This window comes from Mirounga leonina, unplaced genomic scaffold (assembly GCF_011800145.1).
Source record: "Mirounga leonina isolate KUSES-001 unplaced genomic scaffold, KU_Mleo_1.0 Mir_180, whole genome shotgun sequence".
Lineage (NCBI taxonomy): Eukaryota > Metazoa > Chordata > Mammalia > Carnivora > Phocidae > Mirounga > Mirounga leonina.
Window position 1 is genome coordinate 29837058 of NW_023270469.1, and position 25980 is coordinate 29863037.

The following is a 25980-nucleotide window of genomic DNA, read 5'->3' on the forward strand; positions in this document are numbered from 1 at the left end:
TTTTATTAAGAACCATCCATTCATTACATCAAGAGTAGTAAGCCTGCATGTTTGAATCAGACATTTCTTTCTCATGTGTCAATAGTTCTTCTGGAAGACTTTGCCTAACTCATCAAGATTTTTGAACACCTATATGATTTAGCCTTTTGAACATAAGACTATGAGAAATGAGATACTGAATCAGTCCTGGGGTTTTACTGAGGGATGTATTTATCTGGTCAAAGTACAAGCAACACTCATCCCTCTTGTCATAACGCAGTGATTCCCAGGGATTCAGTGTCTGCAGTTTGTCATCACTTCTCCTAAGGAAGTAAACACAGTATTCTGGTCCTGCCCTCAAGGAACATCTTCATTAACTGGGAAGATGTGTTCATGAAAATTCAAGTAGTTATTCAGCTGTTAAATTATAATATAAAACAATGTCAGGTGACAGTACCAATAATTAATGTAATAGATATTTGAGGTAAAGAATACTTAGCTGTTTTCTGGCTCCCCTTCTCATTTTTCAAATGAATAAACTGAGCTCTTGAGAGATAAAGTGACTTGCTGATAATCTTGCCACTAATTAAGGAAGTCCAGGGGAAGGAGAAATTTGAAGTGACTTTTTAGTAGGCTTTATGGAAGATATGCCCAGAGGTGGCCCATCTGCCTTCTTGTGGGCTTCATGTCTACTTTTTCTAATTTTAAGCTGACTTTCTCTGCTTTCCTTGTTTATTGCCCACAGATAGCCATACAAACATGCCCAGCCCCAAGGAGAAAAATCTAATTAGCCATGCCTAGCCTCTGGATTGGGTCCATCTTTATCAGTTCTATACCCTGATCCCTTCAGCTATGGTCAATCACACAGTAAGAAGGGGTGTTCTGCTTTAACTGTGACATCTCAAAGATGCGTATATATGGCAGCAGAGAGAAAATTATGTGCACTTCTAGTGCAGGGGTGCCTGTGTGTTTCAGAAGTCAAGAATACACTAACTAGAGCAGCCTTTTTATATACGAGGGTAGAAGACTTTAGATACAAGCTAAACATTTTGGATTTTATCCAATAGATACTAGGGAGACATTGTAATGGTTAATTTTATTTTCTAAACATTGTATTCATCATTCAAAAGTAACTTTGAAAGTATAGGAAAATGTTATCTAAATTATAGCATCTTAGACCAAATGATTTTCAACTGGGGGGAGTGGGTATTTTGTCCCCCAGGGGACATTTGGCAATGTCTGGAGACATTCTGGATTGTCAGACTGGGAGGGACTGCTGACATCTAATAGGTCGGGGTTAGGGTTGCTGCCAAACATGCTACAATGCACAGGACTCACAGCAAAGAACTATCTGGCCTGAAATGTCAATCGTGCTGAGGCTGAGAAATCCTTCATTCAGTGGAACCATGTGTATTGGCAACATGGCTAGCGTCTCAGTGGAATTGTTCAATGCCCTTGACTAAGACAGAATAAGGCACTTCGATTTAACAAAGATGTTTAGTGAAAGAGAACTATCCCTCTAAAATATCCAACTAGTTCTAACGTACACATCTATTTTTCCTTTAGAATAAACTGAGGTTTTTTTCTTCTTATTCCTGGGAAAGTAATTTGTGTTACTTTGCTACAGCCTGCTACAGTCTTGACTGCCATTCCAAATGTGATTTATTATAATGGTTTAAGATGCTTTCTCAAATGTGTGAATATCATTTAAACGAAGCAACTGCTGTAAGCAATGCTTTATGCCTCAGTTGCCTTTACTCACCTCCCACATGCTTTTAAAAATTCTACTTTTAGGAGAAAGTACTAACCAGTATTTTATGTTAATAGGTGATATTTAGTTGTGTTAAATTACTTACCAAATATGGGGGCGCCTGGTTGGCTCAGTCGTTAGGTGTCTGCCTTCGGCTCAGGTCATGATCCCAGGGTCCTGGCATCGAGCCCCACATCAGGCTCCCTGCTCAGCAGGAAGCCTGCTTCTCCCTCTCCCACTTCCCCTGCTTGTGTTCCCTCTCTCGCTGTGTCTCTCTCTGTCAAATAAATAAAATCTTTAATTAAAAAAGAAAAAAATTATTTACCAAATATGGTAAAATAGTTTAATCTGTAAACATAGGAACAAACCTCAAGAGATCATCAAAATCATGAAATTTAGTGTTTTCTAGTGATTATACCAGTTTTTCTGTGTGCTACTTTAACAGTCGTTCAATATGAGTCATGGAACCTTTTTTCTTTAAAGATCACAAAAGTAGTACAAAGAACTCCTAAATGTACTTCACCCACATTCATCAGCTGTCACATTTCAGTACATTTGTTTATGATTTCTGTTGTCTCTCCTATATATGTGTATGTGCACCTATGTATGTATACATACACATTCTTGCATACATAATTATAATGAAACATTTCAGAGTTGCAGAAGTCATGCTCCTTTACCCTTAAATACTTCAGAATAATAATATAATACTATTATTTAATCAACAGTTCTCATTAAAATTTTGCCAGTTGTTCCAGTAGCATAATTTATAGCATTTGATTAATCTGGTCCAGGATCCAATCCAGATCGCACACTGTGTTTAGCTTTCCTGTCTCATTAGCCTCTGTATTCCATGATGATGGTTTCAGCCTTTCTTTATGTGGGTTCTTTCAGATTAAGATTTTTTAAGAATCCAGGTCATTTATATTGTAGAATAGCCTTCAATTTGGATTTATGTGATGTTTCCTCATATTAGATTCAGTTATATGTTTTGGTAGGAATACTACAAAAGTAGTACTACGTCCTTTCCAGTACATCATGTCAGGAGGCACAGGATGTCATTCTGTCCAATTGTTGATGATGTTAACTTTCATGAAGGTATTGTTATCAGAAAACCTTTTTTAAGCCTAAAAATCCTCGTGGCTCATTAGTTTCTTTCTTTACCTCTTCTTCAAGAACTGCTTCAGGTAGAAATCTCAGGACAGTGATACATGGCTTTCATCAGAAGGAAGGTATTACTGAATGGCTCTTATGTGCTAATAAGCACATCCTATGTAATATGTCCTTTTATGATCACAGTTCTGCGTTCATTAGCATCTACTGTATGTCATAAAAGAAGGAGTCCCTGGCTTCAAAGAAGTCACAGTCTGCAGGGGAAACACAATCAATGCATAGTGGTTAGCGCTAGGAGAATAGAATGCACAGGGTGCTATGGGAGCATTCAGGCAGTTACCTAACAATGAGGGACCCTCATCAAGGCAGACTTCCTAAAGTCAGTGAAGCTTGAGCCAAGTGTTGAAGATGATTAGGAATTAGTAAGGGTCATGGAGGGATCATTATAGGTCAAAGAAACGATAACTTAAGAATTAGAGAGACTGGGGCGCCTGGGTGGCTCAGTCGGTTAAGTGGCTGCCTTCGGCTCAGGTCATGATCCCAGGGTCCTAGGATCGAGCCCCGCATCAGGCTCCCTGCTCAGCAGAGAGCCTGCTTCTCCCTTCCCCTCTGCCTGCCACTCTACCTACTTGTGCTCTCTCTGTCAAATAAATAAATTTAAAAAAAAATCTTTAAAAAAAAAAAGAATTAGACTGTGGAGCATGGATCTTTCTGGAATTCAGAATGGTTTTAGGATGGGCTACATTATGGTACACCTGTGGAAGCTCAGGAGAATATGCTGAAAAGATAGGCATGTCCTGAGCATTAAGTCCTCTGTGTATCATCCTAGAAGGTTGAAGCCTATCCTGAAGTTCTATGAGCAGCCAATGAGGGCTTTTAAGGGAGGGGGAAGATCACTTACTCATTAAACAGATATTTAGCACTTGCTGCGTTCCAAGGTTTATTCTAGGCGCTGAGAATATAGCAGTGAAGAAGAGAAATAATCCTCTTGCTCTTAGGGAGTTTACACTCTTGAATCGCATTTTAAAAGAGCATGCTATCAATAATGTAAAGAATAGATTAGAGGCACAGAGACTAATTAAAAAGTAATTAGAGAACCCTACTCTGTGGTTATCCCCACTTGATAGATTTTTTTTAATTGCCTCTACCCTATAATGTCACAAAAGTGAGACTAGAAGTAGTGTCCTAGATAAGTATCATTTATGCCAGTTACACTGTGAATCTGAATTACCTGCTACACTGTGTAAACACTTTAAGATCACACAGTTTCTTTTTTTCATGATTCAGAATCTCACAGCTCCTTAGAAATGTTGATCCTTAAAAGAATCTAACAGATTTCCCAGGACTTAGACATATTACTTGGTTCTTCCTCTTCTCTCCGTGTCTGTGATGTATAATTAATCATGGATTACTTCATTTTGTTTCATTTCATTTACAACATTTATGAGCTTCGCTTTGTCAGAGTGAAATGCTTGTCCCCTCCTTTTCTTTCCAAAGTGGCATAATTAGTGTTAGCATCTTTTTTAACAGGCTACATAAAGTTTAGTGGCTGGATTAAATCAAGTCATTAACATAATGTGCTACCCAATTTGCCCCTATCTCTCTTCGTTTGCAGGACATCAAAGTACCACAGAGCACCAGTGTAATTGGGCCTTGCTGGCCTGTCAGATTCCGTCAGCCTGATGACTGTGCTTCTACTAAAAAGCTTCTAGGCATGATAATTAAGGGGGGAAAGGGGGGAGCCTGAGAAATGTAAAACTTTGGACATTTCTCTATGAATATTTTATTAATTTGAATAATCAGAAGTTAACAGTATCAATTTGATGTATAATACATTGATTAAAAGCCTTGTTTTAGGTCCTTAAAATAGACATCAAAACCAAAAATTTGCATCTGCCATGATATTAAAAAAAAAGAATTAACAATCCTTCTTGCAAAGTATTTCTAGTTTTATCATTTAAGCAATGGAGCTTTCCATCTTCACAACGAAATGTATGGCCATCAATTTACAGATTTCTTAAAGTGCGCCCACAGGTAAGAATGGGAACTCACACGCTGAAAGAGCAATGGACTCTTCTGTGCATTGCATATTTACATCTGTCTCTGTTTCTACTAATAGCAGTTTTATAAAAACTGCCATATTCAATTGGACTAAATTACAATTCCACCTAGAAACCAGGTCCTCTTGAACAATATGAGCTGGCATTACCAGGTGATTGCAGTAATGATCTTCAGCAAAATATGTTTTAAAGATTTGAAGGGCAAAGTGGCATAAAGCAACTCACTACTTTAAGAATTCATGTATTAAAAATTATTAAACCACTTCAGAATTAAATATGATATCCTATCAGTAGGTTAAATAAGTCCCTCCAGGGGCGCCTGGGTGGCTCAGTTGGTTAAGCAACTGCCTTCGGCTCAGGTCATGATCCTGGAGTCCCTGGATCAAGTCCCGCATCGGGCTCCCTGCTCGGCAGGGAGTCTGCTTCTCCCTCTGACCCTCCCCACTCTCATGTGCTCTCTCTCACTCTCTCTCTCAAATAAATAAATAAAATAAATAAAATACAAACATTTCTGGTTAAAATAACAATGGATAAAAATTCCTGCTTCCCCACATCATACCTTTGCCAAACTAATGGTTAAGAAATTATACCTCACTGATAATTTCATTACAAAGAAGCAAAAAATGGGAAATATTTGTATATACATACATATTTATTTTTATATGAGCATAAAGACACAACATTTAGGTTTATGTAAGCAAAGAAAATGTCTGAAAGTATGTAATCCGAACACCATTAGTAGTATCTCTGAGACATGGGTCAGGGCAGGGGTCAGAAAACTATGGTCCATGTGTCAAACCCAGCCCTCTACCTGTTTTTGTAAATAAAGTTTTATTGGAACACAGCCACACCCATCACATATAAATATGTATTGCCTATGCTCTACACTCACTGTACAAGAGCTGAGTATTTGCAACAGAGACCATATGACCTGCAATGCAAAAGAATATTGGCATTCTGACCCTTTACAGCAAAAAATTGCCAACCCCTGAGTTAGGAGAAAACAAGGAACTTTTATACTGTACTTTTTAGGATTTATATTGTTGGATTATTTTTAACGATGAGTGTAGATTGCTTCTAGAGCGTAAATAATTTGTAAGCTAATTCTGTACTAAAATGTTAAATAATAACTAAAATACAGTTTAATATGAATATTATAGAAGCTTTTTTTTTTTAAAAGATTTTATTTATCTATTTGACAGAGACATAGCGAGAGAGGGAACACAAGTAGGGGGAGTAGGAGAGGGAGAAGCAGGCTTCCCCACGGAGCAGGGAGCCTGATGCGGGGCTCGATCCCAGGACTCTGGGATCACGACCTGAGCCGAAGGCAGACGCTTAACGACAGCCACCCAGGCGCCCCAGAAGCTTTTTTTTTTTAAATATTTTATTTATTTATTTATTTGGTAGCAAGCACAAGCAGGGGGGAAGGGCAGAGGGAGATGCAGACTCCACGCTGAGCCGGGAGCCAGTGGGGCTCCGTCCCTGGACCCTGGGATCATGACCTGAGCCAAAGGCAGACGCTTAACCACCTGAGCCACCCTGTAGAAGCTTTTTAATAAATATCTTAGAAAGGGTCAACAAATGTAGGTTGAATTTTTTTTTTGGTTTAGAGCAGTGATTCTCAAAATTTGGTCCCCAGACCAGCAGCATCAGCATCACCTGAGAACTTGTGAGGATGCAAATTCTTGGACCCCACCCCAGACCTCATGAATCAGAAACTCAGAGACTGGGTCCCAGCAATCCGTGTGTCATCAAGCCTTTCAGGTCATTCTGGGGTATGCTAGAGTTTGAGAACAATTTGAGGGAAAAGCGGTGCTTCTCACTGTGACTGCACACTAGGATCACCTAGAGAGCATTTTTAAATGCCAGGGCCCGGCTCCATCCGGATCAGCTAAATCCGAATTTTGTTTAAAGCTCCCCCGGTGATAGTAATGGGCAGCCAAAATTGAGAGCCACTGTACTCTAACATCTGTTTTCAATGATGGTGAAAATGGAATGGCATATCAAAATCACCTGAAATTGAGGGTAATTTTTAAAATTCTCTCCTTCCTTCACATTATTGCCATAGTCAGCCACAGTTAATGATGGAAATGTGTCCTATCCCTCGGGTATATTAGGACAGGAAAAAATATTCCAGCCATTGCTTTAGAACATGTGGTAACAAGCTTCTGTAATTTGCTGACCATTATAGATGCAGTAATTTACATGGTGTATAAGGGAGACCATGAAAATATTCTAAAAATAAGCACTCTTAACCCTAGCACCATTTTTATCTCCATCACTGAAGTTTTCAATATTTATCACATTTGTTCAGTATAGGTCTTTCACAGAACCAATGAGAAAAGATAGGTTACTGCCACAGAGGAAAGCTGGGGTTTTTTTGGTTTTGTTTGTTGAAAACGTTATCTCCACAGTTTGGGTTTCTCTTCACTCTTATTTCTCCCAAAGAGCAATTATTTTAAGAAACCAAAAACTTTTCAGTCAAAACACGTGTGAAGAGTGGGTATGATTCCTAATAAGAGGAAGTTTTGGAGCCTAGTGTGAGTTGAGTTTTTAAAAAAAAAAAAAAAATTTTTTTTTTTGAAGTTTTGTGATGACTCTGCCCACCCCCAGCCTGAAGAAGAGAAATTGTAAGAACCATCATTAAGCAGTATGCACTCCTACCCTACTTACATATGGCCTGCCAGTACCAGTGAGTTTGACTTTTTGAACCAACTATTTTGAGCTTTTTTTAGAGCTCACCCCAATTAAAAGTTTGCTCTTAAAGGGCATAGATATAGATCACCACCTTCCATTACCATTTTGTATCTGTCATTTCACTGTAAAGTACCAAGTTCTACCTACTGTGGCTCCTAAGAGGTAGGCTTTGTTTGTATTTATTTACACACAAACACACCCCACACATTTTTATGGTGATAAATATAATACTCATGTAAATTCATGTAACCATTTGAGGAGTAATTTGAATTTCTCATCTCTCTCACTTAGTTCTTCTGAAAGAATCACTCACATACACAGGAAAACATAAAGGGATAGACAATGCGATATTGTTTCTAATAGCAAAAAATTGTGAACAACTCAATTGTTTATCAGTAAAAAAAGATAAGTGGACTATATGTTATATATGCCATATAAATGGAATTCTGTATAACAACTAGTATGAATGAATTAGATTTTAATTATAAACATGAATAAATCTCTAAATATAGTATTGAGTGAAAAAAACACAAGTTGCAAAATGATTAATAGAGGATGATACCACTAATATAAAATGTAAAGACAGAAAGCAATACTATATGTTGTTTATGGAAATAGACATATGTTGCAGAAAACATACCAGCATGTTTGGGAGTAATACACATCACCTTCAGGATACTGGTTTCCTCTGGGGGAATGAGGAAGGAAAGAAAGGAACTAGGAGGTGGGGTCTTTACCTGCACCTGAAATGTTTTATTTCTTCAGTAACAACAAAAAAGTTTGAATCAGTTACAGCAAAATGGTAACATCTGTTTAAGATGTTGAGTCCTTGAATATGCCAAATTATTTTCTGTACTTTGTAATTTTACAGAAATGCTTATACACTGTAGAAATTTAAAATGAAATAAAATTCATAGGTAATCTCACCAGAGTTAGAGTTAAATCTAATTGATACAAGTTGCAAAACCTTTATCATAGGCCATTCTCAGTTAAGGAATACTATGTTTAAGGGCTGTCAAGTATAATTAATTTTTTTTTAAAGATTTTATTGATTTATTTGACACAGAGAGAGAGACAGCTAGAGAGGGAACACAAGCAGGGGGAGCGGGAGAGGGAGAAGCAGGCTTCCCGCTGAGCAGGGAGCCCGATGCGGGGCTCGATGCGGGGCTCGATCCCAGGATGCTGGGATCATGACCTGAGCCAAAGGCAGACGCCTAACGACTGAGCCACCCAGGCGCCCCAAGTATAATTAATTTTTAGGAGCCTAACAATTCAACTCCAATGTGGCTGTTCTGATGGTGGAAACCAAAGGAAGAATTCAGCATGATCCTCTGAAGTAAAACAAAAAATTTAAGCAAACCAATAAAAGCTTAAGTAAATAGTATAGAAATATATGGCCTAAAAAGTGAATTAGCATCAGTCAGGAAAGCAATAGTGGAATTGAGCCAAAATCATGAGAACTATAACTTTTTTTCTCTGGGACTAATACTAGCTGTCATCACATTTCTAGATCATTCAATCACATAATATGTAGTGTCCATCTATACAGACAACTAAAAATAAGTTGCTTGCAGTTCATATTTGAGTGACTTCTATTACCTCTGTTCACCACAATCAGAATTTTTAAATGCTCTTTTTATATGCTGACGTCAACATCTTGCTAACTAGGGAAGTTAATAGGGCAGTTGGTGAAGGAGACAAAAAAAAGTAACATCATACTTAGTAACAAACGTCCACACATATAGAAAAGAAAACGGGAGGGGCGCCTGGGTGGCTCAGTTGGTTAAGTGTCGGATTCTTGATTTTGGCTCAGGGTCATGAAATGGAGGCCCGAGGTCGAGTCTGAGATTTTCTTTCTCCCTCCCCCACCTGTGGCCCCACACCCTTCGTGGGAGCTCTCTCTCAAAAAAAAGGAAACAGGAAAGGCCTAAAGCCTATACCGTATGGTAAACATACTATACGTGAAGGCGACTGGTGCCCTGCTGAAGTACACCCGTCATGTTCTAGTGATTCTGAACAGACAGTATTATGCATCTTTCTGCAGAGGCTTCGCTTTAGTCATTTGAACATTGTTATCCCTTCCAAGTCTCCTAATGGAACTCTTTTCATTGTTTTATTATGAAAAATTTCAAACATGCAGAAAAGTTGAAATAATAGTAACCTACCATCTCAATTCCACAATATTGACCTGTCTTTGAAATACTCTTATTTAACTAAAATCTAGAACAGCAAGATTTCTGTATATTTTTCAACAGTTTTTCATCACCAGCTTACCAAACACGGGAGACACAATAAATATTTGTTAAAAGAGAAAACACTAATAATTGCAGCTTAACCTATTTCTGGCAATATATAAAAGATAATCTGAATATATAAAAGATATTCAGCCTCCCTTAACTCTGTATCTTTAACTGATTATTGAAAGCCTACTGTGTGCCAGATAGGATGTTAAATAGCAGAAGATTATTAAGATAGAGTTCTGGTCTCCAGGAGCTCACAGTCTCCAGAGAGAGGCAGATAGATAAAGAAATCTATGCAGCAAAATGTGACTGAAAACTGCAGGGAGGGTCCGTCCAGTGGAGGAACCAGCTTGCTCTTGAAGATGAGTGATGCTATCATAAAAGGACAGCATGTATGGCCCAGGGCCTAAAATAAGTAGAATTTTGTCTGATAGAGAAGGTTTTCCATGCAAAACCTGAGCTATATAAACAGCACACCACTGGTCCGGGAAAATGGCTAGAGTATAGGTTAATTGTTTTCAAGCAGGAAGGTGATACCTGATTGGTTTTTAGAGAGAGAATTCAGCCAGGAGAAGAGTAGTTGCGGCTGCAGACAAGGGATCAAGGGCAAGAGTGCCTCACCTCTTTTACAGCCCTGAGAGTAGATCCACTTTGTTTCTGAGTGTGTACTACATACCACACCAGTGATACCACATGCAAGATAATAGTCCCTGTATCACTGAGCTGATAGTCTCATACCATCCATCTGCTTACAGTTCTGCAACCAATTATCTTTTATGATTCCCTCTGATTTCTCCCCTGTTAGTCTATCAAACTGCATTCTAAGACTAGAAAGCTGTTGAATTAGTTCTTCCCCCAAGATCAGATGAGAACCTAAAGAAATTTCTCTAGAGATAAAAATGAGAAAAGAAACCATATCCTGCTTTGTCTGTATCTCCCTAGTAGCTGATACAATGTTGAAATATCATAAGCTTTCAATAATTTGATGAATCATTGAGATATTTAGGAAGTAAAATGAACAGGAATAGGTAATCTGTAGGATGTGGTGGGTATGAAAAATGGGGATGGCGCAAGTGGCTCCATGGTTGCCTGGTTGTAGGTGACCAGGTAGATGGCAGTGTCACCTGAGATAGGAAGCTCCAGAGGATGAATGAGCTTGGGGGAGAGGAGGGAATTTGAGTTCATTTCTGACACTAAGTTGGAGTTGTCAGTTATGCAGTTGAAGTGCTTCCTAATCTTCAAAATCTTTATATATAATCTAGTTGAACTTTTGATTCACAGAGGCAAGAACACGACCAGAACTGTTCCAATGTTGAAAAATAAATTGGCTAGCCCGGTAGCCAAAATGTATCATGTTTGGAAAATTCTTTATTCAGAGTGTGTTTCCCTAAATATATACGGTTTGGAACCTATCCCCTTTTTGATGTATTTTAAGTTAAAAAAAAAAAAAAAAAAAAAAAAAAAAAAATAAAAAAAATAAAATGGAAAAAAAATAAAAGAGAAATTGGAAGGAAATGGGAGGGAGGTAGGGGGGGGGGGGGGGGGGGGGGGGGGCAGGTAGATAACAACAACAAAAAACTGGACCAGAAAGGAGGTGATACCATGTGAGGAATTTTAAAGCTCTTTTATTTATTTGAATAATACAGTGGGTTTTCTTTTGGTTTGTTTGGTATTGATGTTTTGGGTTGTTTCTTTGGCTGTAATCTACTTTCATTTAGAATTGTATTTTTATATATAGTCTTATTTAACAACCTGAATACATTCTTACAATAATGCAAGTTTTCATATGGGAACTATATACTTAATATATTATTAATAAAATAACCAGTTAAATAAATTTGATTCCCCTGCTATTTAAAAGTTCATTTGCCTCTTCGTTGGGTTCTATGATAAACAACTTTAAATTCTTCTTTTCACAGTGTAGAAATAACCATGTATATGCCTCTTTTGCCTTTTTTATGGCTAATTTCCTTTAATTCTTTTGTGCAGAAACGAACAGGAATGTTTTATAAGAAGTTAGTGTTACAACAATTCTGAGTTTTTCAAATTACAAGTCATGTAAAAGGCTTAATCGTGCTGCATTTGAAGTACAATTATAAAATGGGTGTTCGTGTGTGGTATTTTGACAACCACCATACGTTTTAAGGAAAAAATAGTATCACTTAAAATATTTTCTTTACCATGTTAGTCTTCAGCAAGCAGAGAAGGGCTTTTCTGAAGTGAGGTTAGACAATGGAGCCAACTTCATTTTTTATGCACGTGAACGGAGAGGGCTTGAGGTTATTAGTTGAAACCGAGTAACCTTTCCAGGCTTTCATCTCTTTCTTTTCAAATTTGAATATGAAAAGCATATTCAAGTCAAAGACCATCACTTTAATGACATTTGGCAGTCATTTGATTTATTAGGTTTTAGAAAAAATTTTCCTTTAAATATTTCATCATACTATGCTAATCCTAGTAATATTGCCAGCTGCAGCCTTGTACCTGTATTAGTGGAGACAGAATGGTGTGGAATTTTCTCTGTCATCCTAGTAAAATTTCCATGAATCTACTGAATAATAAAATAACCTTATTGAAATATTCAGATTTGGGTTTTTAGTTAAAGTGTCTTAGAATACATAATAAAAGAAAATGTCTTTTGAAAGAATGGGGTAAAATTACTTCATCAAATATTGAGGGGGTTTGACATCAATAGAAATAGTTCTTTATGGGGATATTTTTACAATAAGATAGTTATGCTTTTCAGTTTGATTAATTATATTACATGCTTTGAAATATCTAAGTAATCACTGTGTTGAATTTGCACACTGATTTATGTTTGACAGTAAGTTCCTAAAAGTTGGTCTTATAGACAGGTCTTAGTTTCAGGATTTTCTAATTATTATTTGAAATTATATAATTTACAGTAGCATGCATCTGAATTTAGTAAGGAGGGATTTAGGAAAAGGGAATGAAGCACAAATTTAAAATGGTAAAAACAAATATTTAAGCGAGGAGTTGTCTTGGTGTGATCTAATTTTTAAGTCATAGTCTGTTGTTTGTTTTAAATCATTACTCAAGGAAACATATACGGCTTGTTTAATAATGTCTGTGACACCAAAATCTATTAAGTAAGGATTGAAATGAAAATTACACCGTAAAAGAAATATATTTTTAGTTGTTAATTGGGTAAAAATGAGATAAAAAATGAATTCCAAGGAAATGTGTGGTAAATTAGATAACAGTTTTTTTCCTTTTGTTTGAAAACAGTACTTATTGAGTGAAATATGCTATGGCAGAATATATAAGAGGATGAACTATAGTTTCTGCTCTATTAATATGGATTCATATAGCTACATTTATTAGCATAATGGCTATAAAGTATTCAACAGGCTTTGATCTCTGAATAACCGAAACTTTCTCAGGTACTGTAGATTAAATAAAAGCAGTGATAAACATGTACTTCATTACATAGTTTGAAATAAGGCCAACTGATACTTGTCATTCTGAAAGCAATCGGAGATGAAGATCTCATAATCTTCGCCCCTGATAGACTACTAGTGGGGTATTTATAGCCTCAAATGTAAATCAGGAGACTATTGCCATGACACTGTTAACTTCAAACCCTGGGGCATTAGAATCTCATTCTGTCTCTCTCTGTCGTGAATAATCTATCATGTGTAACTATACAGTAGTGTACAATGCGTTCCAAAAAAGAAACCCATTGGCCTTTATGTTTTATTTAAAATTGATAGTGAAAAAGAGGAAAGTTTTTGCTCATTTGTTTTATGTTTCTTTGTTGTTTTTGTTGTTGTTTTTAATCAGCCATCAGAAAAAATTCGGATTGAGATCATAGCTCTAAGCCTTAATGATTCTCGAGTAACTGCAGATGACGCTATCCAGCGGCTGTTCGTTGAATGCAGATTCTACAGTCTTCCTGCTGAAGAGACACCTGTGTCACTTCCAAAACCCAAGAGTGGGCAGTGGGTCTACTATAATTATAGCAATGGTATGTATGGTTCCTTTATAATACAGACTTTCATTTTTGTCTTAATCTGTGAAGGTAGTTGCAGGAACAAGGAAAAAGTATAATTCTCTAATGTTCACATAAAGTCATGGAAGTCTCATCGGAATGGATTAATAAAAGTCAAACCTGTAGCATAAGGATTAAGAAATTAAATTTGAAGTAATACTAAAGAGAAAACAAAAAACGGTAGAAAAACAATGTCTCTCGACATTCCTGCTATATTATAGTATCAGTAGAAAAATGTCACCTAGGTCTATAATGGAATTGAATCAAAAAGTACAATATTTCACAGGGAGGAAAAAGTACTAGCTTTTTAATCATATGATTCACACAATTCAGTGACCTAATTTTTTTCTACCCTTCTGATCAGTGTCAGCACATGGATGTTTTGCAATATACGTATACATCTTTCCCAGTGTCTATATGTTCAGGATTTTAGTTGAATGACATGAATTCTTAGAATACCTTTTCCTGATTTAGCCCACACGTGCACTGATAGCTGCAGGCCGGTTTTCTCTTTGAGGGCTTTATCTATCAGCTAGTTGACATCTAAGTCAGACCCAACTGGTACCCTGTAAGTTCTTCGATCAGCCAACTTTAAGATGTTTTAAAGAATAGTATATATCAGTGTATAATTAAAGAGGAGTAAAATGTCATATCAAGCTGACATGACCCTATGTTAAAACTGCTTACTAAGTTCTAAAGCCCTATATTAAAACAAACCATGAAGATGGAGTGTTGCATTATCTTTAGCAAAAACAGGCCATCTTATGCGAGTTGAACACTGATATTTTTTCTCACCAGTTTTATAAATGGTATTTTAATCAATATGTGCAATCATGCTATTGATTGTATGTATATCATGCTACTGATCAATCATGCAGTAAGATTACAAATGCTCATGGTTGCTTTGTGTGTGCGTGCATGTGCACACACCTGCTACTTTTGGAAATGTGGTCATTGCTTGAGACAATAATCATGAGTATCCACAAATCTGTTCTAGTCTTCCCTGTATCCACAGTTCTTATTAGTTATGTGAACTTGGGCAAGATGTTTAAATCTCATGGTATCCTGTTTTCTTATCTATTGAATCAGGCGCTCTTTAGATCCCCTCCAGCTCAAATTCTATAATCCTATAATGACAGATAGGTTGAGAAATCACAGGGGAAATAAATAGTGTGATCAGGACAAGAATCTGATTCCTCCTTCCTTTCACTGACTTGATATAACAGAAACATTTCCAAAAATATTTTCTCAAGCTTCCTAGAGATCTTTTACCTGCAAAGTTTCAGAAAAGTAAACCATATCAAAATATTATTACTAATGGAAGAACTAATTAGACAACTAATTATAACGAAGATACCCCAAAAAAAGAGACAAACTCTTCTGGCTTTTGTGTTACTCTTTTTAAAGGTCAGCAGTAGAATGTTTGGTTGGACTGACAACAAAATTGCTTTTTAGAAATTGTACATTGAGAAATTTGGCCTGCTGTACAGCAGATTGTTTTTATTTGCTTAAGAAGCAATGCAAATCATTCTGGGGATGCAACCTGTTAACACATGCTCAAGTGTCCTGAATTTTGTAACGTTCTCACATGGTAACCAAGGGCTCTGGGGGGCTTTTTGTTAGTTGGTTGGCATTTGCTCAGTATATTTTTTCCTTTTACTGCAAGATACCCTATTCTCTAATTGGTATTTTAAGAGTTGCTTATGTTTCTAATGAATAATTAGTCATCTGAATGCAACAAGAAAACCAATAATTTATTAGAAATGAATTCCATGGAAATGTTTACTATACCTTTTCTCCCCTTCTCTTCCTACCTATTGAGATTTGACTATGAGAATTTTAAAGGCTAATTGAAAAGAATTGTAAGGATATTTAAATCCCCTCCTGGTGGGAAGGGAGAGGAATGTATTTTGTGCTTCCAAGCAAAATAATGCTGTTTTTTATCTATTATATCTGAAAAAATGTAGTCTTAGGTCATCAGCAAATTTGAGAAATAATAACCTTGTAGGAGGCTTTATTTTAGTTTTCACTTAATTATAACAGTGAAAATGTTTATTTTTAAATTATCGTATTTGCATCACCTTCAGTGCAGGAGAATCTCCTTGAATCTTTGGTTAATAAGTAACTATCTCATCTAATTATTGTAATAATTTGCCATTCACTTGTGACTTGATGTAAAAGGTCAATATAATGTAGACTTACATCTTCCAAATCTTATTAAATGTTAATGAAAGTAATTTTATTTCCAAACTGACTTTTTAATTCAGATGGAAAATCTAAAGGACAATTAGTACATGCTATCTCCTATCTGAACACCATACCAATTGAGAGGTTGACCAAACCTCACAATGATTTTTACCCTGCATTATGGCTTGAATCTTTTCAAAAGGGATTTGTATCCTGAGGCCTAAATTAGGTACATAAAAAGAGAGGTTTAGTCTAGTGATCCCAACAATTATTTATAGCTTGATTCAGTCTTTATTAAGAGGTGTTAATACCAGTTCCACTTACACAAAAATGCATCTTCTTTAGGCTGGAAATGCTGGAAAAAATAATGCGGGGGGAAAAAAAAAACAAAGTTGAATTCACTTGCTAGACATTTGTCGCATGAACAAAACATTTGTATTTTATTGGGCCTGAAAATTTTGCCCAGAGAATGCTGAGAAAGCAAGAAAATAGTTTGGAAAAAATAAGATTAATGGTAGGTCTGAAGAATGTTGTCTGGGCTGAATAAAGCCTTCTAGGGAATTGACAGTGGGAAGAAAAAAGATTAATGAAATCATCCAAAGTTTTTATGAGACTTATATGGATCTGGGTCCTTAGTCTCTGAGCACTGAACAGTCTATGTTTTGGAACAATTAACATTTAATTCAGAAGATGAAAATAATACAGAATTTACATTTTGTCACTAATAGGAAGAGAAATTTGGCAAAGATAAGGATTAGGAGGATGATAACACTCCAACAGAAAAAGTTTTTTGAGAAACAGTTTATCAATCCTTTGTAGTTAAGCCATCTGCATTTCTTCTGCCAAATGACACTGATAAAGAATGTAAGGATTTTTCCAAACTGCAGAAGTGAAGGATAGGTTTTTAATGGTAGACAATTCAAAATCAGCCTATGTCTTTGGACTACTATTTTGTACCTTTTTTGAAACATATGCTTTCAGTAAGTTTTGTCAAAATCTAGCAAGTCCTAAACCAGTGATTTCTAATGAAAATAAAAGATAAATGGCGAGGCGCCTGGGTGACTCAGTCATTAATCGTCTGCCTTCGGCTCAGGTCATGATCCCAGAGTCCTGGGATCGAGCCCCGCATCGGGCTCCCTGCTCAGCGGAAAGCCTGCTTCTCCCTCTCCTACTCCCCCTGCTTGTGTTCCCTCTCTCACTGTGTCTCTCTCTGTCAAATAAATAAATAAAATCTTTAAAAAAAAAAAAGATAAATGGCTTAATTTTTAGAGAGTTCTGATACTTTTTAAATCACCAGAATTGCTTTTTAAAAGATCTATTTGAGGGGCGCCTGGGTGGCTCAGTCGTTAAGCGTCTGCCTTCGGCTCAGGTCATGATCCCAGGTCCTGGGATCAAGTCCCACATCGGGCTCCCTGCTCGGCAGGAAGCCTGCTTCTCTCTCTCTCTCTCCCACTCCCCCTGCTTGTGTTCCTGCTCTCGCTATCTCTCTGTCAAATAAATAAATAAAATCTTAAAAAAAAAAAAAAGATCTATTTGAAGTTTTGAAACTGTAGATTTTTTTTTAACCATCTAGTTCCGAACACCAAATGGATATCCTTGGGACCCTGATCTGGAGGTGGCCCCAGTGTCCCGATTCCACACATGTTCACCACAAATTGTCCACTGGTTGCTAATCCTATTAAAAAATTAGGCGAAGGGATGTTGAGCTACACAGTGGTTCTCAGTGTGTGACAAGCTGCTGTGAAGATAAAAATGCACAGTCTAGGCCCTACCCCAGGCCTGCTGAATTAGTAACTCAGGGTGAGCTCATTAATGTGCATTCTAACCAGCCTTCCCAGGGTACATTAAAGGCGTACATTAAAGGCGGAGAATCGCTGAACTAGATTAAGACGCCCGTATTCTAGGCATTGTTTATGCAAGCAGGAGAGCTGGATTTCACATTTGGTATACTTTTGGAGAAGTAAGCTGATGGGTAAGGAGCTTGAGTTTTTTCAGAAAAGAATTTTAAAAAGCGTTCAGCCCAAGAGAGTTGTTTAAGGCACCTGGACCAGCTGTACCCAAGCAATATCCCTTTGTGAAAGTGAAAGGAGGATCAGGTGGCTTCCCTTGATGCGGGTATAGAACTCTCTCTCTCACACTCCCATCTGTGCTGACAACATGGTTGCAGCTTTAACAGCAGGAAAAGTTTTGGCTTCATATTAAGGAGAAGTTCTATCATGGAGGTTAAGAAGGCAGGCTCTGGAGGCAGACTTTGCTGGATTCAAATTCTGGTTCTGCCACTTTCTAACTAGGTGAGCATGGGCAAATTACTTACCTTCTCTGGGTCTATTTAATCATCTGTCAAATGTGGGACAGTATGGTTCTTAACACATGTGATTGCCATAAGAAAAGTATTGAGTACTTGAGTATTATGTACTTAGTACATAAACATCACTCAATAAATGATAGCTGTCACTTTGTATCATTGTTAAGAGAATAGGAAATACAGTGTGCTGGCCAACTGGATGAAGCAGAAGCAGAAGGTGTCCCAACTATACCATTTTTTTTTTTTTTTACCAATTTCAGTGATAAAGATTTTTTTTTTTTTAAGTTAAACATAGAATTGCCATATGGTACAGCAATTCTACTTCTGGATACCTACCCAAAAGAATTGAAAGCAAGGACCCTGACAGATGCTTGAATACCCATGTTCACAGCAGCATTATTTACAATAGCCAAAAGTTGGAAACAACCCAAATGTCCATCAACAGATGAATGGAGAAGCAAAATCTGTATATCAAAATGGAACATTATTCAGTCTTCAAAAGGAGTGAAATTTGGATACATGCCATGGATGAACCTTAAAAAACATTATGCTAAGTGAAAGAAGCCAGACACAAAAGGACAAATATTGTATGGTTCTACTTAATAAGAGGTACCTAGAAGAGTCCAGTTCATAGAGACAAAAAGTAGACTACAGGTTACCAGGGACTGGGGGAACCTGGGACCCAAGTTTCGGTTTGGGATGATGAAAAAATTCTGGAGCTGGATGGTAGTCATAGTTGTACAACAGTATGAATGTACTTAATGTCGCTGAATGTATGCTTAAAAATGGTTAAAATGATAAGTTTTATATTATGTGTATTTGACCACAGTAAAAAAAAATTTTTTCACGCTATTGAGATTTGTCAGAACTGGCCTAATTTAATTGCAAAACTATCTGGTTGCTGGACTTTGAATTCAGTCTTTTTTGTTTTTCTTTATCACTGAGATAACCCTTGTCTTCAAATAATGTAGAACACTATAGTTAACAAGGCTACTGTGTATTTGAGAGTTGCTAAGAGTAGATCTTTAAAAAGCTCTTATCAGAGAAAAAAAAAAAGTGTTAACTCAGTGAGGTGATGGATGTTAACTAAACTTATTGTGGTAATCATTTTGTAATATATACATACATCACATCATTATGTTATACACCTAAAATTAATACAGTGTTATAAGTCAATTTTATCTCAATAAAACTAGGGGGGAAATTATCCAAAAAATTATCACAAAAAAAATAATGTAGACCATTATGGCTTTTAAGCTTTAGAACTCTGAAGTCAAAAAGATATGCTGAACCACATCTTGAATTGGTGATTAACAGCAAAAACAAAAAAAGTCCTATTTCGGGGGAAAAAGTTCCCATTTGGCTTGGTGTACTGGTGGCCAAAATGAGGTCCAGTCTCCCAGCATTAGTGGAACACATCTCTTAGTAAGCCTTTTTAGCATTGATAAGCAAAGCACTATACTTACAAAATACTCTGAACCTTTTATCTTTTCTGATTCCTATAAAACTCAGTAACCTGTATAATTAGTATAACCTGTATAATTTACTGGTACTGCATCATGCAGTAGCAACAAGCTAAGAGCCGTTGTTTGACTTTGGTTCTCACTTCTCTTAAACCGTTAACCCACCCCTACACAGACGCTGATGTGTCTCCCACCCTGCATGCCTAACTCAGTGCCCAGCACATCAACTGAGCCAAATGATTAAATGAATTGATAGTATCATAATTTGAGATTGGACTAAAATTGTCCAAGGAAACATTCTCGGGATGAAATATGTTCGTTCTCAGCAGAGTCTGGCTTTGGAATTGTCATGGTATCTTTCACCCTTTGTGTACTTTTGATCAGGGATAGTCTCTAAATTGAGATCTGGTCACAGGGGCACTTTACCTCCAAAATGGCATCTGAAAAAGAAATGTCTTCAGAAGCTAAGGCATGCTGCATGGCTGCCGAGCTGAGAAAAAATAATCAGGTTGGAAACTGGTGTTCGCACTCTGAGATGCCATTTTCCCAAAGCGCAGGTGCTTATTTACAGTTTCAAGTGTTCACCGCCTTCTTCCTGGTGGGACTTTAGATCGGCTCTCTCATCTCGTATTTCAGCCAAGTAAAGTCTGGCCACATTCCTGCATGCCAACATGTATCTTTTTTTTTTTTTTTAAGATTCATTTATTTAGAGAGAGTGTGTGCACAAGTGTGAGCAGGGGTGGGGCAGAGGGAGAGAGAGAGAGAATCCCCAAGCAGACTCCCCACTGAGTGCAGAGCCTGATGCAGGGCTCCATCCCACGACCCTGAGATCACGACCTGAGCCCAAACCAAGGGTCAGATGATTAACCGACTGAGCCACCCCAGGGCCCCCCAACACGCACCATTAAAAACCAAAGACAAACTTCATACCCTAAAAAGCCTCTCTCTCCCTTCCCTACATTTCTCTCCCGTACCGCCCCCCCCACCCCGAACATCAGCAAACGTCAGCCTCTGGATTTCCTCAACCCAATACACTAGATGCCTCTTTTATTGCATGTTGTGGCAGGAGAGAAGGATTAAATTACCGAGGCTGTCAGGAAGGACAAGCTCTCTGCCATACATTATCATTATCACTCACTTCTTGGGTGAGAGAAAATGCAGTAAATCCCTCAAATACAAAGCAATAAAGACCGCTGGCTTTTACTGTCATGACTGCCAGTGCCATTAACAGGCAGTGACAGCGATGTGGCACTCTTAGATGTTGCTTGTATCTTTTCTGACAGTGTGCACATAAACCTGCCCGTGACATGACATTAGATCACATGACTGCTCAGATTTGATTCTGGTTTCCAGAGCTGCTCTCTTTTCCCAGGCATACAAGTGAGGTGGCATGACTCGTGTCTCTAAAAACAGGTATTTATACAAATACAGAATGGTACTAATGTAGCATATTCCTGAGTGACTTCTTTCTGTGGATTTTTTTTTTTTTTTTTGGTATAGTGATCTACGTGGATAAAGAAAACAACCAAGCAAAGAGAGACATCTTAAAAGCAATACTACTGAAACAAGAGCTGCCTTACAGAAGGTACATGTGAGCATTCTACATTATCGGATGGTTTATATAAAGTAGATCTCTGTAGCATGGTTGTGGTGAAAGAAAGCTCAAGATGCGGAATCAGAATTCTGATTCACCCTGTGTCCTTGAATGAGTATGTTTCCTCTCGGTCTCTTTCCTCCTAGCAATAAAGTAGCCCTGCGTACCATACAGAGCAACTGTAAAGATCCGACAGTGCTTTGCAAACCAAAACACCATACAGTGTGTACTCAGTATCCCATTACTGTTCAAGTATAATGGTAAAGAGCATGACATGATTGCAAGGAGGGTGCGCTCTGGAGCCACATGGCTTGAGTATAAATTCTTGTTTCATCACTTACTAGCTGTCTGACCTTGGACAACTACCCTCTGCCTCATGTTCTTCATCTGTAAAATGGAGATAATACCAGATAGGGTGGTTGTGAGGATTCCACGAGATAACATATGCAGATGGCTAGAATAGTGCTGGACACAGAGTGCGCAATAAGCATTCATTGTCATCAATGTAAGTAGTAGTGATGTCAGTATTATTACTTGTACTAGCTCATCAGCCTTCCAGACTAATTTTACCTTACTATCATGGTTTAATTATTCATCATTTCATGTTATGTTTCATGCCTTTTTTTTTTTTTGCAAATCTTAACAGAAGATTTTGCGATTCTAGTTCAGTAGAGAAATGATACCCTTTTAAGAAGGAAAACTCCTGATCTTAGTAACTTCCTGCTTTTGTGTGAGCTCCCATGTGTACAGTTTGAGAACTTATGTAAGGTGCTGCCCATCAGCCCATTTGCTAGCTCTCCTCCCTTGGCCAGGATGGGCCCTTTATCTCTCTGTTGTCTCTTTCTCCTTGCCTTTGTGGCCCATAGATGACACACTTAGTGCCTCAGAAATGGAGCTCGCCCCTGCCCACCTTAGAAAGAGGCTCAAGTTCTCCCCTTTCCTAGAGGGCATGAAGGGAAGGTTAAAGACATTCTATTTTTCTTTTCTTTTTTTTTTTTAAGATTTTTTTTTTTATTTATTTCACAGAGCGAGAGAGCATAGGCAGGGGAATAGTAGAGGGAGAGGGAGAAGCAGGCTCCCTGCCAAGCAGGGAGCCCGATGCAGGGCTCAATCCCAGAACCCCGGGATCATGACCTGAGCCAAAGGCAGACACTTAACCATCTGAGCCACCCGGGCGCCCCTAAGATTTTATTTTTAAGTAATCTCTACACCCAGCATGGGGCTCAAACTCACAACCCTGAGACCAAGAGTCGCATGCTCCATTGACCAAGCCAACCAGGCTCCCCAAGACATTGTTTTTCAAAAGAGCTTACAAACTAGCATTTGATCTTATCTTTCAAGAAAGGAACTGGAATTCTTAGCTCTTAGGATCTGATAGTAGCTTTTTCATTAACTCCTTGAAATACATATATCAGTTCTTTGGATCTCAGTTCTGGAGAAGGGGTGCTAAAAACCCTGTTAATTAGCCTGAAGTTTTGTATTTCCCAGCATGGTAGATAATCATTCAAGTTTTACTTATTTACTCTGTATACTTGAGCTTCTTTGAAGGCCCCCTGAATGCCATCAGTGTTCTAGGGTTATCCCAGGGCACAAGTGATTACACAGCACTGACCATGTCATTGGTCAGTGCTGTGTAATGCCTCTCTGTGATCAACAGGCTGGGTCGTTACTGTCCGGGACTGAGCTCTGTTCCCATGGACAAACCCTGGGCTGGACTTCCCAATCTTTCCAGTCTGATTTGTCTACCTCTGTGTTCATTTTGTTTCTGGAATGTTAGAACATATTATAAGTAGTACTCCTCATCAGGGGAGAGCAATTTTGTTGCCTCAAAAGTGTGTGTTTTTAAAAAGACAGGTTCTGCTTTAAATGTGTTTTTAAAAAGACAGGTTCTGCTTTAAATTTACATTTAAATGTAAATGCTCAGTAGACCTACCCCCTTGTAGCCGAATTGTCTTAAAAATTTTTTTAAGTCCACAGTAAACATAATGACTTCCACTGACCCATCCCTGTTTCTCTAAAAATCTCTAAATGATCCCCAGAGATACAAATGTTCATGTCATTTTGAGAAAAACCAAGAGAGGCACTGGAGACGCAGAGGGACTGGCGCCAGGGGATGGGGTCCGAGGAAATGCCCGGACCACCACTGGCCACTGTGGCAGGAACGGGGCCATCACAGGAGAGAAGGGGCGTGCCTGCTTTTCTCCCTTGACAGTATCATTTTCTTCAGGAGAAAGGGGGAGTTTATGTTTACAAGTTTCCACAGCCAAAAGGGGGTTGTTATTCCAGTGAATGTTCTCACCTTTTGCAAATACTTACGGGTCCCATTACTTCACATTGTTTTAAAGTAGCTGCTAGTTTATAAGAATTCGCTTTCTCAGGCAGGACCACCCCCCCCACACACACACCCCTTGAATATGGAGGCATGGAGGCAGCTTACAAAGTCACAGTTAGAGAAGTTTGGCCAGTCCTCCCTGACATACATACATTTATGTACGTTGTATAACAAGTACATACAGTACCTTTGCACCTGGCCCTGGCCATATTTGCATGTATACAAGTGTCACCTTCAAAGGGAGGTAACACCTTGAAGCAGGACTTAAAAATTATTTATTTGAAGTCATCATTTTGACACTGACTTAAGGTTCTCTTTTGGTTTCATTTCTTCTCTTTAACATGTTCTGTTGAGCAGATCCACCATAACCATCAGCACTCCGATATGTAAAACTCACAGGTAACCCCTAGGGTCTTCTATCCTGTTTTGTATGAAAAGGAATTATTTCAGAATGAGGAAAGAATCAAAAATGTTAAACGAAAGGAGTTTTAGTGCTTTCTGATTTCCTAAATAACAGCAAGTGACATTTGAGGTCTAAATCTTGATGCCCAGCCCAGGGCCTGCCTCCTCCAGTTGACCTGCTTCAAATGAGCCAGCCTTCAATAGGAGCGTCCGTTTTGCAGTTCGTGTAGTAATTCAACAATCTTTATGATCCCCTACATAAGTATCAGGAGCGAAATGCTTGACAAGGTGGAGTCCCTGCACTTACAGAGTTTCCGTCCCACTGAGGATGACAGACAACAACAAGTAAACAAATAAACCAATTACATTTTACAGTAAGTTGTTAAGAGAGGGTTAAACAAGTTGCTCACATAGAAAGTAACAGTGACGGCGGGCCTAAGGCAGTGACAGTAAGCTGGATAGTGAGGGGACGAGAGGACCCAGCCAGGTCGTGAACCATGCAAGGAGGATCATCGCAGGCAGAGGGAATGCGGGCCTGCAGGAAGACATAGAGGTCTGTGTCTAGGACCAAGGGAGGTCAGCAAGGGGAGAGTTCTGCAGGAGGGAAAGGGGAGAAGGGGAGGCAGGAGCAGCTCCCAGGGCACTTCCGGTTCCACCTGAAATCTACCCCACGTGTCTTCCCTGGTCCTCAGCCTGGACTGGAAGCCTCTTTAGGACACGGAACAAGCAAGATTTCCACCTCTTTGTTTGGTAGGCTTAAAGGGGAAACAGAAAATGTGTCTTATATCTTATGTGCAGTTTATCCTAAGCCAAATTGTAGTTTTTAGATTATTTGAGTGTACCTTCTTCCCTATTTAGCTAAACTTCATAATTTCTTAATTTCGTATTTGACATCTCATTTTGTTCTCTATAGAATTTAAAGCTAGGAATACTGAATTTTGGTTTTTAACCCTTTCCCTGGCATTTAGAAGGGTTTTTTTTTTTCCTTTTTGTCTCAGAATTCTCATATGTTCAGTGGAGGTAATGGTCTGCATTTGTAAAGTGATAGAGATAGGATCCTTAAATATGAGACATTATAGGAGGATAACACTTAACAATATTAGGACAATCTGCATAGCCTCTGTCTTTTCTGTAAGTCTTGTGGATGTAAAATGTGCATCAGATATCACTTGTAAGTCCTAGTCTTCCAAGCATATTCATTTTAGGACAATTACTTTTATCACCATTCTTCTTGTTTAACTGACTGATACAGTCATTGTATAATTTGGCAGTCTCAGTTTTCAATTGAAACAAGTCTTCCCCATGTCTTCGTTTTCTCTTCCATTAGAAATGTAGAAGTTTAAGCAGCTCTACCTAGATTAAAAATAATAGTAATAAAAGAGCAAACATTTCCTCGATGTTTAACATGTTCCAGGCACTGTTTACATGTATCATCTCATTTGATCCTCATAAGAGCCCTGTGAGACAGACATTCCCCTTCCCATTCTACAGATAAGAACAGAGAGGTTTGGTAATGTTTCTAACATTACACAGCTAATAGTAGAAGAGCTAAATTTGAACTCACAATGGATGCCCTTTAACCACTCCGTCTTAATCCCTTTGTTTTATGCATCATATAAAATACTCAGCCAGTTACAAATCAGGATCTGTATTCCTCACAATTATTGTGTGAATAGGTGTTGCATTTGGTTTCAATGGAAGGGATTTCTATTTTCTTTTCTTTTTTTTTTAAGATTTTATTTTATTTATTTGTCAGAGAGAGAGAGCACAAGCAGGGGGAGCGGCAGGCAGAAGGTGAAGCAGGCTCCCTGCTCAGCGGAGATGTGGGGCTTGATCCCAGGACACT

General features: G+C 38.1%; 1 protein-coding gene across 1 annotated transcript in view; it reads left to right on the forward strand.

Annotated features, from left to right (window-relative positions):
• The window catches only part of RPGRIP1L (RPGRIP1 like), a 93784-nt gene that overhangs the window by 62497 nt on the left and 5307 nt on the right, over nucleotides 1-25980 (forward strand). The window contains exons 23-24 of the mRNA XM_035025200.1: nucleotides 13644-13827; nucleotides 21307-21391. Coding sequence (XP_034881091.1) covers nucleotides 13644-13827; nucleotides 21307-21391 — 269 coding nt within the window. The remainder of the gene's footprint in view (nucleotides 1-13643; nucleotides 13828-21306; nucleotides 21392-25980) is intronic.